The sequence below is a fragment of the Cygnus olor genome, chromosome 1 (genome assembly GCF_009769625.2).
Source record: "Cygnus olor isolate bCygOlo1 chromosome 1, bCygOlo1.pri.v2, whole genome shotgun sequence".
In the NCBI taxonomy this organism is placed as follows: Eukaryota; Metazoa; Chordata; class Aves; order Anseriformes; family Anatidae; genus Cygnus; species Cygnus olor.
In genome coordinates this window covers 3686262-3697225 of record NC_049169.1, presented here as the reverse complement: position 1 = coordinate 3697225, position 10964 = coordinate 3686262, and the positions used below count along the sequence as shown (strand labels likewise).

Genomic DNA, 10964 nt, shown 5'->3' with positions numbered 1-10964 from the left:
CCCAGATCCGTACCAAACCAAGCGCTCCCTATTCACTTCCTATAGTAAGGCAGACTTTTTTCCCAAAATACAAAGATATGCAGATGTACAAAGCAAGCCGGCGCTACCTGGGTGAATAGATGTCTTTCTGTGCACAACTCCATTTCAAATGACTGCCGTAACCAACACAAAATAGCAGCTCCCCACAGCATGTGCTAAATATGGCCGATTACCACCCCGGCCCTTTCACCATTCGGCACAACTCCCTTCCTGCTATCTTCAGGCCAGATTTCCTCCGCATTGGCATATGTTAATTTCTGGAAATTCTCATTAGTTGAGACGCAGAATATCGTACCTGTAACGTTATGATGGAATGGAAGTGAAAGCACACTGAAGCAGCATAAACCACCCTCAATCCATTTAATGAACGAGACCGGCACGTACCATGAACCTTATCTTTCCATCCTTCTTGTATTTTGTGTTATAAAGCATAAAAATCCCACTAATAAAAGACGCAAGTGCAACTCTGAGGCAGATTTAAATATCCGTGCATGACTGTCACCATTAGTTATAAAACCCTCTCTGCTCTTCCTAACCTATTCTCATTTGTTCCTCTGCTGTTATTTAACTCTTTAAGGCTACTGAAGAATCACTATGCCAGCTTCATGTAATTCTTAAAAATACATTAATTTTTTATTTTTTAAACCCCATAATAGCAAAACAGAGAGCAGAACACCCAGACACGGCTTGCTTTCCCACTCCCCCTCCACTTACTCGGAACTAAGATGCCTCTGGGACCTACAATACTGCTCTGCCATGTTTTTCACCCTCTCAAGCCCCCGGATCTCAAGAGGCACACAGTCTCTGTGCCGAGCCTGTGCCTCCAGCCAGCAGATGCCCTTTCCTCAGTCCTGTCCCAGTGATTCTGTATAAGCCGGCAGAATACAGCCGGGGTCTGCTGCCTGCAGCCTGGAAGGCACTGACCTCGAGCTGCATATCCTCTTACTGCTGAGAACTTGCTTTAAAATGGCAGCATGCTCCTCAACGCCAAACTGACTTGTTTTTCGCCTACGTAGCCTACTAACGGCCATTCTTCCCTTGTTTTCCATGAAATCCCATTTCCAAAACTGTTGTAAAAAAAACAACATTATTTAAAACACCTTCTTTCACCATGTATCCAGAGGCATGAGCCCTTTACAGTAAGATCTGCCCAACCTACCTATAAATAGGCTCTGGAGACCGACAGCTGAGCACGTTCCTCACGGCATCCCCCTGGGTACCTACATAAACGGGTACCTCCATAAAGCACCATGCCTTACCACCACCAGCCCGGGCAGACCCACAATTGCTCTGCAGCTCCGGTGGGACACCATGGGGCGACAAAAATCCACCAGGAACAAACTGGTCTCTTCCTGAGAGAACCCCCCCCCCCCCCCAGAGGCTTCTGCTGGCTGCAGTGCAAGTTCCCCAGCCACGGGCCAGACCCACTCCCCCCCAAAAAGACGCTTCGTGGACTGAATGCCTGCTTCCTTCAGGAGGCAAAGGCGCTGGGGGGGTCCCCCTTGCCTCTCCTAAAGGGGGAGGCTTCAGAACCCCCCTCAGGAATGGGAGCCAGACCCAGCTCCTGCCAGACACCCCCAGACATCCCAGTTCCTGTCACCCCCTGGTTCCCATCAGGTGCCCCCACGCACCCCAGTTCCCACCAGATGCCCAGCTCCTGTCACACTCCCCCACACCCCCTGGTTCCCACCAGAACCCCCGGTTCCTGTAACAACCTGGTTGCTGCCCGACACCCCCAGATGCCCCGATTCCTGTCAGACCCCCCCCGGCTCCTGCCCAACCCCCAGTTCCTGCCAGACCCCCACAGACTCCCCAGCTCCCACTAGACTCGCCAGTTCCTGTCACACACCCCGGCTCCTGCCTGACACCCCGGCTCCCACCCGAAGCCCCCAGACCCCCTGGCTCCAGTCAGACCCCAGCTCCCGCCTGCCATCCTGACTCCTGTCAGACACCCCCAGACCCCCTGATTCCTGCCAGACCCCCTGGTTCCTGCCAGATGCCCCAAGACCCTCCAGCTCCTGCCAGACCCCCTGATTCCTGTCAGACCCCCCCAGAGCCCCGGTTCTCACCAGACCCCCCCATTCCTTGTCAGACGCCCTGTCTCCCCCCGACACCCCCAGACCCCCTGATTCCTATCAACCCCCCCCCCCCAGTCCCTGTCAGAAACCCCCAGACCCCCCGCCTCCTGTCAGCCCCCCCTGTTCCCGCCCGAACCCCCCCCCCCCCCGGCTCCTGTCAGCACCCCCCCCCCCGCGGCGGGCTGTGGGCGGCGCGAGGCCGTGCCGCGTGACGGCGGGAGCCGGCGGCACGTGGCCGCGACCATAACAAACAGGCGGGGGGGCGGGGGCGGGCCGCGCTCGCGCCCTGCCAAGGGCGGGCGGGGAGGGAGGGGGGGGGGGCGAGCAGTGAACGGGGGGGGGGGGAGGTCGCTATGCGAGCGGCGATTGGTCGGTGGGCGCGGTGGGCGGGGCCGGCGGGCCCGCCGCCTTGGTGCAGTGCTGAGGAGGCGCCAGGCGGGGGCTGCTGCTGCTGCTGCTGCTGCTGCCGCCGCGCGTCGAGGGGTCTCGCGCGCGCTTCCCGCCCTCCGCGACGCCGCTCGCGCCCCCCTCTCCTCACGGCACCCGCGCTGCGCCCCCTCCCCGGGCGGCCATTGCTACGCGGCCCCACGCAGATATAAATGCATAAAGCCGAGCCCCACGGGCCCTGAGCCACCTGCCTGCCTGCCCTCCCCTCCTTCCCCTCCCCTCGCCTCGGCAGCCCCGGGTTGCGCCACGCAGGAAAAGCCGCCGCAGCTCTGCCCGCGGCGCTCGTCCCCTCCCCGAGTGGCTGGTGCCTTGCGCACCCCCCAAAAACAGATCCTCCATCGCTTCAGGGACCCCCCCGGACACTGTCGTTCCCTCAGAGACCCCCCCAAAACAGCTCCTCCATCGCCACAGGAACCCCCCCGGGCACTGTCATTTCCTCAGGGAACCCCCAAAACCGCTCTTCCATCGCCACAGGGACCCCCCCGGGCACCACCACTCCCTCACGCACCCCAAACCCAGCTCTCGGCACCGCCATTCCCTCACGCACCCCAGGACTCCGCTCCTCGTCACCACAGCACCTCAAACCCAGCTCCTCATTGCTACAGGGACCCCCCCGGACACCACTGTTCCCTCACGCACCCCAAACCCTGCTCCTCCATCGCCACAGGGTCCCCCCTCAGGACTACCGTTCCCTCAGAAACCCCAAGTGTCTGCTCCTTGCCGCAGGGACCCCTGTGAACACCACCGTTCCCTCACGCACCCCCAAATCCAGCTCCTCCATTGCCGCAGCGTCTCCTCTCAGCACCACCATTCCCTCAGGCGCCCCAAGGCTCTGCGCCTCATCGCCACAGCGCCCCAAAGCCAGCTCCTCGATGCCACAGGGACCTTTCTGGGCACCACCGTTCCCTAACGCACCCCAAGACTTTGCTCCCCGACACAGGGACCCCTCTGAACACCACCATTCCCTCAGGCACCCCCAAACCCAGCTCCTCCATCGCCACAGCGTCCCCTCATCACCACAGCATACCCCCTCAACACCACCATTCCCTCAGGCACCCCAAAACCCCACACCTCAACGCCATGGGGTCTCCCCACCGCCCCAGGATCTCCTCTTGGCATCATCGTCCCCTCAGGCACCCTAAACCCCACTCCTCGACGCCACAGGGTCCCCTCCGATTCCTGCTGCTCCTTCACACGCACCAGAACCCACCTCCTCAGCACCATACCATTCCCTCCGTCCCCTTCCAGCACGATTCCCTCCGGCACCCTGAAACCTCGCTCCTCAACGCCACGGTGCCCCTCTTCCAGCACCATTCCCTCTCAAGCACCCCAAAACCCCCTCAGTCAACACCTCACCATCACCTTCCCAGCACCGCCATCCCCTCCGGCACCCCAAAACCCCTCTTCTCCTCAACATCTCACCGTCATCCTCCAGCACCCCAAAACCCCACTCACCACCATAGCGCCCCCCTCCCAGCACCACCATTCCCTCAAGCCCCCAAATCCCCTCTCTCAACTCCTCATCATCCTCCTGCACCCCAAAACCCCACTCACCACCATAGCGCCCCCCTCCCAACACCACCATTCCCTCAAGCCCCCCAAAACCCCTCTCTCAACACCTCACCATCACCTCCCCAACACCCCCACCCCTTCCAGCACCCCAAAACCCCTTCCAGCACCCCAAAACCCACCACGCTTCCCCCTTCCCTCTGACACCCCACAACCCACAGCACCCCAAACAACACACACCCCCCCCCGGCTCCCCTCAGCACCAAACCCCACGCACCCACCTGTGGGGCCGCGGGACCACCACGACCCCAGGGAGCCACCACAAGCCCCGGGGGGCCACCATTAACCCCGGGGGGCCACCACAAGCCCCGGGACCACCGCCGAGAGCCGCGTCAATTAATTACCGAGCGCTCGCACGGCGGCTGGAGCACACGAAGGGCTCGGGGAAGTGCTAAATATACCCGCTGCCAGCGAAACCGCCCGTGTCAGGCCCGGGGCTGGCGAGGCAGCGGCGCTTCCCTCCCCGCCTCCCCCCCCCCCCCCTTCTTGTCCCCCCCCCCTCCCCGGCCACATTTTGTTTTTTCCATACGCACTTCGAAACGCAGCCCTAACCCCCTCACCACCACCCCTCGGTGCTCCGGGGGCTGTCGCGGGTGGGCTGCCTGCCGCTGCTTTATTTTCATTTTTATTTTGTTATTTCTTTACTGGGGGTTGTTTGCTTCCCCCCCCCCCATATCCTCGCTGTGAGGAAAACAACACCGCACAACCTCCTCCTCTTTCCTCCCCCCCCCCAAAAAAAAAGCACCCCAAAAACCCCTCCGTGCCCACCCTGCGCGCCCTCCTGTCGCGACACAGCGCCCTGTCGCGACACCGGCCCCGCGCACCTGCCGCGCCCGCGGAGTTTATCCTCTCCCTACAGGCGGCGTGCGGGAAGACGAACAGAAGGAGAAGGGAGGGGGGGGTGTCCCTTAATTAAATTAAATTAATTTAAAAGCGCAGCACCCCCTCCCCACACCCCCCCCCACTCCCCCTTCTCCCGGGGGGCTCGGGGCAGGGCGCGGGCAGCCAGGTGCAAGGGGGGCGAGGGCAGGGGGTGGGAGCGGGACGGAGCCTGCCTCCCTCCTTCCTCCCCCGCCTCCTCCTCCTCCTCCTCCTCCTCCTCCTCTCCTCCCCCCCCCCCCCCCCCCCGCCGCCTGTGTTTACCTCAAGTTTGAATTTTATCTGCGCAACATGAGCTGGAATGCGGACATCGAGGCGGGCGCAGCTCCGCGGGGGCTCCGCGGCTCCCCCGACCTCCGCCGCGCAAACATGGCGCCGGCACCGCCGGGGGGGGGTGGCCCCCTGAACCCGCACACCTTCCCCCCCCCCTCCTCTCTCTTTTCACCCCTTTTATTTTTTTATTTTTTTTTTTAATAGTGTTTGCTTTCTACACACCCCTCGCACGCTCGCAACCGGCCGAGCAAACGCGGCACCCCCGCCGCGCCCAGCGCTCCGGCCGCCGCCGCGCAGCCCCCCCCCCCCCCCCGTCCTCCCCTTCCTCCTCCTCCTCCTCCTCCTCACTCACCTCAGCGTTGGCCGCCCCACGCAGCCCCCATCGCCCCGGGACAGGTGCAGGTGTTGCGAGCCAGGGGGGTCCCGCATGTCGCCTGTCGCCGCCCCCCCCCCCCCCCAATCCACACTCCGCCGCCGCCACCAGCAGCAGCAGCAGCAGCAGCACCGCCGCCCCGGGCTCCCCTAATGCTTCCCTCCGCACAATGTTGTTTCATTATATCATGTCCATCATGTGACACCCGGAGGCCTCTCCGTGGAAACTTAAAGGGGACTTTCACGTCACGCCACGCCGCCGGACCCGCCGCCACCCCCGGCCCCACGCCGCCCTAGTGCTGCTGCTGCTGCTGCTGCTGCTGCTGCTGGGGCTGCTGCGAGCGGGCTCGGCTCTGCGGCCAAAACACCGTGCTGGGCTCCCTTCTCGCTGACTGATTAGCGTTGGCTTTATTATCGTCAGCGTTACCATCCTCAACATCAGTATTATCACCCTTAACATCAGTACTATCACCGTTAACATCAGTATTATTAGCATTTTCATCAGTATTATTAGCATTTTCATCGTCATTATTACCATTTTCATTATTATTATTACAGTTTTCATCATTATTATTATCGTTTTCATCATTATTATTACCGTTTTCATCATTACTATTACCATTTTCATCATTATTATCATCATTTTCATCATTATTATCATCATCATCATTATTATCATCATTATCATCATTACTATCACTATTATTATTATTGTCATTATTATTACCACCATTATTATTACTATTATTCCCCTCCCCTTCTTTTCCCCCCTGGCAAAACGCCGTGCCCGGACCGCCGCGGCACCTTGCGCAGCGGGGATGCTCCCAGCCCCAGCCGCCTGCGGGATCCCCGTTGCGGCTCCCCCGCTCCCGGCTGCGGCTCCGGTGCTGAAGCAGCAAAAAGTTGGTTGTGCCAGCGAGCCTACGGAGGCAGGAGGTGCGAGCGGGGCCATTGCTGTGCTTGTGCAGAGTTGAGGCATTGCTTGGAGATGTGGGTTTACTTCTGCAGCTCGGCCGGTTGGTATAAAAACTATGGAGCAGCTAACCTGTAACACCACCAGCTTTCTGATCCAGGTTGTAGGGAGAGATGCCTGCAGGAGCCGTTCCTAGTGATGCACGCCTGACGCTGCGCTAAAGCAAGCCCCGCACACGAGCAGCCGCTTTCTCAAGAGAAAGAGGAAAGAGAAGACATTTCGGGCGCTTTGGGGAGATCCCGGCTGTCCCGCGCCCCCGCTGCGTGCGGCGGGGGTCTCCCCGCTGGAGGTCGGCGCGCAGGCCGCCGGCATTTCGGAGGCTGCTGTTCTGCCTTCAGTGCTGAAGTGGCTTCAGCTCAAGCTTGTGCCCCAAGGATGGTGGAGATGGAGCTCAAGCCCACCCGCCCCACTCACCCACCTTCAACCCTTCTCCTCATGGTGCTGCACGGAGGCTCAGGCCCTGGCTGGGCTTTATGCAGGACTGGCGGCATGTGGTTCCCGTGGGAGCTCCCCAAATTCAGCTCCCAAACCCGCAATGTTGTGGCAGTGTTTGCAGCCAAGCGCAAAGTTCAAGGGGCTGGCAGGGGGCTAGCTATTCAGGGTTAAAAACGGAGAGAGGAAAAGCTTGCCCCGCTGAAAATCACGGCCCCTCGGTGGTTCAAAGCGTGACCCGCGGCTCTGAGAACAGGACTGGAATCCAATTTATTCAGCACCTCATAGAGTTCCCATGAAGGGAGACGAATAAATCGCCTTTTCCACCTCTGGCTGACACCGATGACCGTCACGCTTCCATGGGACACGATGCCCCGCGCAGGCCCTGTCCTGGCAAACCTCCTCCTGCTCCCCCATTTGGATTTTCGGAGTTGGGACACCCGTGCCCAACCCCATTCAATTCAGCCTGCCCTCACAACGAGCTGTATATGTTAACAGGTCAGTGTTTCAGATATTTTATTACTCTTTTTCAGTACCTAAACAGGACTTTTGTAGGAGCTATTAATGACTTTAACGAAAAAGGGTTAGCCGAGCGCGGAGCAGTTCATCCTCCCTTCCTTCCTTCTTCCCTGGAGGGCTCAGATGCTTCCCTCTGTGTGCCCTACACCTCGTGTTTGCTCATCTGGCCTTTCCTGTCCAATTTTAGGGTGTTTTCTACCACCCTGCTTCTTTCTGCCGTTATATCCAGGCTGTCCCACTGCCGTGGGTTCCAGCCCCAGCGTGCCTCCCCTTCTATTTCCCCGGGGTTTATCTGCCTACCTCGCTAAGCCTCTTTTTATTCCACATTCCCTCCTCTGGATCGTCCTTAAAGGAGAAAGAGGCTGGAGCTGGGATATAAAATAGTCTCCTCGGAGCACTGCCAGAACCAATCTCTTTTACGCTGCTGCCGCTGCTGCTGCTGCTGCTGTTCTGCTGTGTCATGGGAAGAGAGTTACCTCGCCATGCGAACCCTTGCAAACGTTGGGGGCTGGAGCCAGCACCGCTCGCCGCAGAGCCCAGCCCCGCTTTGCAACGCTCGAGTTTGCCTGGCGCAGGGTCTCGGCAAGCAGAAGGCACCGCTCCCTTCCCAAGCTCCGACGGGGAGACCGGTGCCCGGCGCTGGGAGCTCTGCAGGAGGCTGAGCGGCGGTGGCAGCAGCCACAGCACATCGTCACGCGGCTCTGTTTCATTTTGTCGAGCCCAGACGCTCGAGGTGACAGCTGGGCAGGAAAGCACAGCGATGCGTTTCTGTAAAAAAGCGCTTTTTCACGACATTTGCTCTGAATTCTTACAACGGGGTCTCGGGCTAAGAGCAAGCAGGGGTTCTGCCTCCTCTCAAAAACATCGCTTGTTATAAAATCTTTACAAGCTTGGCTCCGTCCACCTGAGCTTATGTGCTTCAGAAACTTGCTTTCAAAAATGTGAGGTTTAAAGATCATTCTGCTCTCTCTCCTTCCCAAGTTTATGTTCCCTGGAAAGGCCTGAGGAAGCCTAAGGCTGTGTCTGGCTATGAATGAAGAAGGCTTAAACAAACACAGGCGTGCACATACACGTGCGTGTACATGCGTACGCCCCGGCTTTGTAGCATCCTATCGAACCACACATATAGAAAAATCCGTCATCATGTGGTAGGCTTTAATATCTGCCTTAAAATTAATCCCTAACTGATGGAGTCTGTCTGTGTGGTGGGGCAGATCACAGGAGGCTCAATAGCTAGGCGCTTTCTGTGCGGCTTTTTTAAAACTGCCAAAAATAATCCCCCTGTTTTCTGTTGGATTATTTTGCAAGTGTTTTCACCCCAGCTACCTGGGAGATGCTCAAAGTGAAAGCAAGTAAGAAAACTTTATTGGTTCTATTTTTATTTTTTTTTAATGGGGTTCCAGCCCTGATTTTCCAAATGAACATTAAAAAAAATAATAAAAAAAAATTGTTATAGGGCTCTGGCATGGACAGCAGGACTGGAGCCGGTGCCATTCCCTGGGGCAATGGTTAAAAGGCTCGTCTGAGTTCTTTAATTCCTCTGGTACAGCTCAGGCTCCTGGGTTTTGTTGGAGCTCCAGCTCTGGACTTGGTCCTTCTCGCTTGCCAGCGTTGTCTTTGCCTCTTTTTTGTTCATCTCAGTCACTGAAACTAAATCTTCTCGTTTCACTTCTCATTCTAACGCATTTCACTCTTTAGTTCCCACGTGCTAGAAAGTGCAGTTTCGTTTAGATTCTCAACAGAAGAGAAAATCTGATTCCAGAAAGCAATTTGCAGTAATATATTTTCCTTGCCACTCACAGGAAAACGTCGCCGCTCAGACGCACCTGGCTGTAAACAGTGCTGACAGGCCCTCAAAACTGAACCCAAATTGTGAAATTGAGGCAAATAGCCCGGAGAACCTGAAGTGTTCTGGTTTCTAAAACACTGGCTGCCGTCAAAAATAAAGTAAAATAAAGCTCTGTTTACATGTTGAGCACAGTGTTTGTTGATCAAGTTTCTAAGGTGATGTAGCAGGAAATACTGATCTTAGGAAAAATGACACGAGCAAAGCATGAAACTGTAATTCAGCAGCTATTTGTTAACTGATAACAGGGAAAAAAATATTTAAAAAGCAATGAGAGGTTTTCATTGAACTTTTTCCCTCCCTTACCGACAGATACAAATGGAGCCTCTCACCTGCTCTGCTCCCGTGTATAACTATTTGCGAAAGCAGGGCTAAATCATTTATCAGAGGGGATGTTTCCATCCGATGCAAATACCTGCGCTCGCTGCTGTTCCTACATCATGTCACGGGCGAGATGGATGCTCGAGGAAGGCTATAATGTACCTGTGTTTTCTCCAGCTTGGTGCCAGGCTTGCTGAGTCATTTTCCCTGTTCCCATTCTGCAGTCGGCTGCGTGGTCGCTTTTCCCTGTTATCTGTGTGGGTCGCCAGCCCAGCAACAGAGGAGGAGAAATGCCTCTTATTTCTTTGGGCACGAAATAAGGGTTTTGCCCTGCTGCTTTGCTGCTCGCAGGTTTGTCCGCCCCCCCCCCCCCCCCAAAAAAGCTTTTGAACCCCTTAATGAATTTCAGATGAACTTGGGAGAGAGTGGCTGCTTCAGAGGCAGCTTTATTCCTGCAGGTTGCATGAAAATCAGCCCTCGGGCAGAAGAGTTAGACCCGGAGCAGAACCTAGCAGGGCTGGCAGCCTCCTCCCAGCCGCTCAACACACATGCACCGGCCAATTAGTCTGTACAGATTAATTGTAGCTACACCGAGCCACAGCTCTGCCCTACCCTACCCGGTACAGCTGCCACCGGCAGGCAAGGGACATCACGGAAAAGCTCAGGAACTGGGGGAGTTCAGGGAATTAGTTGTTTTCGAGGGTAGTTTAAGGAATGCCATTATAAGGGAAAAGCTGATGGCTGGGAATGGGCTCAGCCCCATCCTCACCCAAATTAATTTCTAATTCCTCTCCCTCCCAGCTGCACCCTGCCTGCCCCGGGCAGCCATACGAGCGCTGAGCTTAGCGCAATTAGTTGGATGCAGCAAACAGTTTCAGCGTGACTGGAGCTTGCACGCTAAAAAAAGCCGTGCCTTGATGTGCACGAAATAGATGTACAAATCTGCGTCGTGTGCCACCTGCCTCGTGCCCCGTTTGTTCCTGCAGCGGGCACAAATGGCACGTGCTCCAGCAGTACCCGAAGGGACTCTCGGAGTCATCTGGTGCTGGTTCTTGTTGAAATTAAGGCATTAGTTATTGTGCTATGAGGTGCTGCTACGGACCTCCTCTGGAAGGAAGGCTTTTGCACGTAAATGAAGAGTCATTACCCTCTGAAAATTAATCTATAACATCGGAAGCAGCCTCTCTGTCAAGGAGCTCAGTTATCTCTGTCACAG

At 56.8% G+C, this 10964-nt stretch overlaps 1 protein-coding gene and 1 long non-coding RNA gene across 2 annotated transcripts; one reads left to right on the top strand and one right to left on the bottom strand.

The window, feature by feature from the left end:
* The first annotated feature begins 2470 nt into the window (after window positions 1–2470).
* On the top strand, window positions 2471–4684 carry LOC121060857 (vegetative cell wall protein gp1-like). The gene is made up of 4 exons (XM_040539023.1): window positions 2471–2490; window positions 2727–3245; window positions 3519–4125; window positions 4679–4684. Exons 1-4 carry the CDS (start codon window positions 2471–2473, stop codon window positions 4682–4684), a joined length of 1152 nt encoding a protein of 383 aa, XP_040394957.1.
* An 812-nt stretch (window positions 4685–5496) lies between these two features.
* LOC121064597 lies at window positions 5497–10508 on the bottom strand. The gene is made up of 2 exons (XR_005816573.1): window positions 9911–10508; window positions 5497–8349 (listed from the first exon to the last, which is right to left on the bottom strand). It is a non-coding gene; the product is annotated as an uncharacterized LOC121064597 (long non-coding RNA).
* Window positions 10509–10964: the final 456 nt, after the last annotated feature.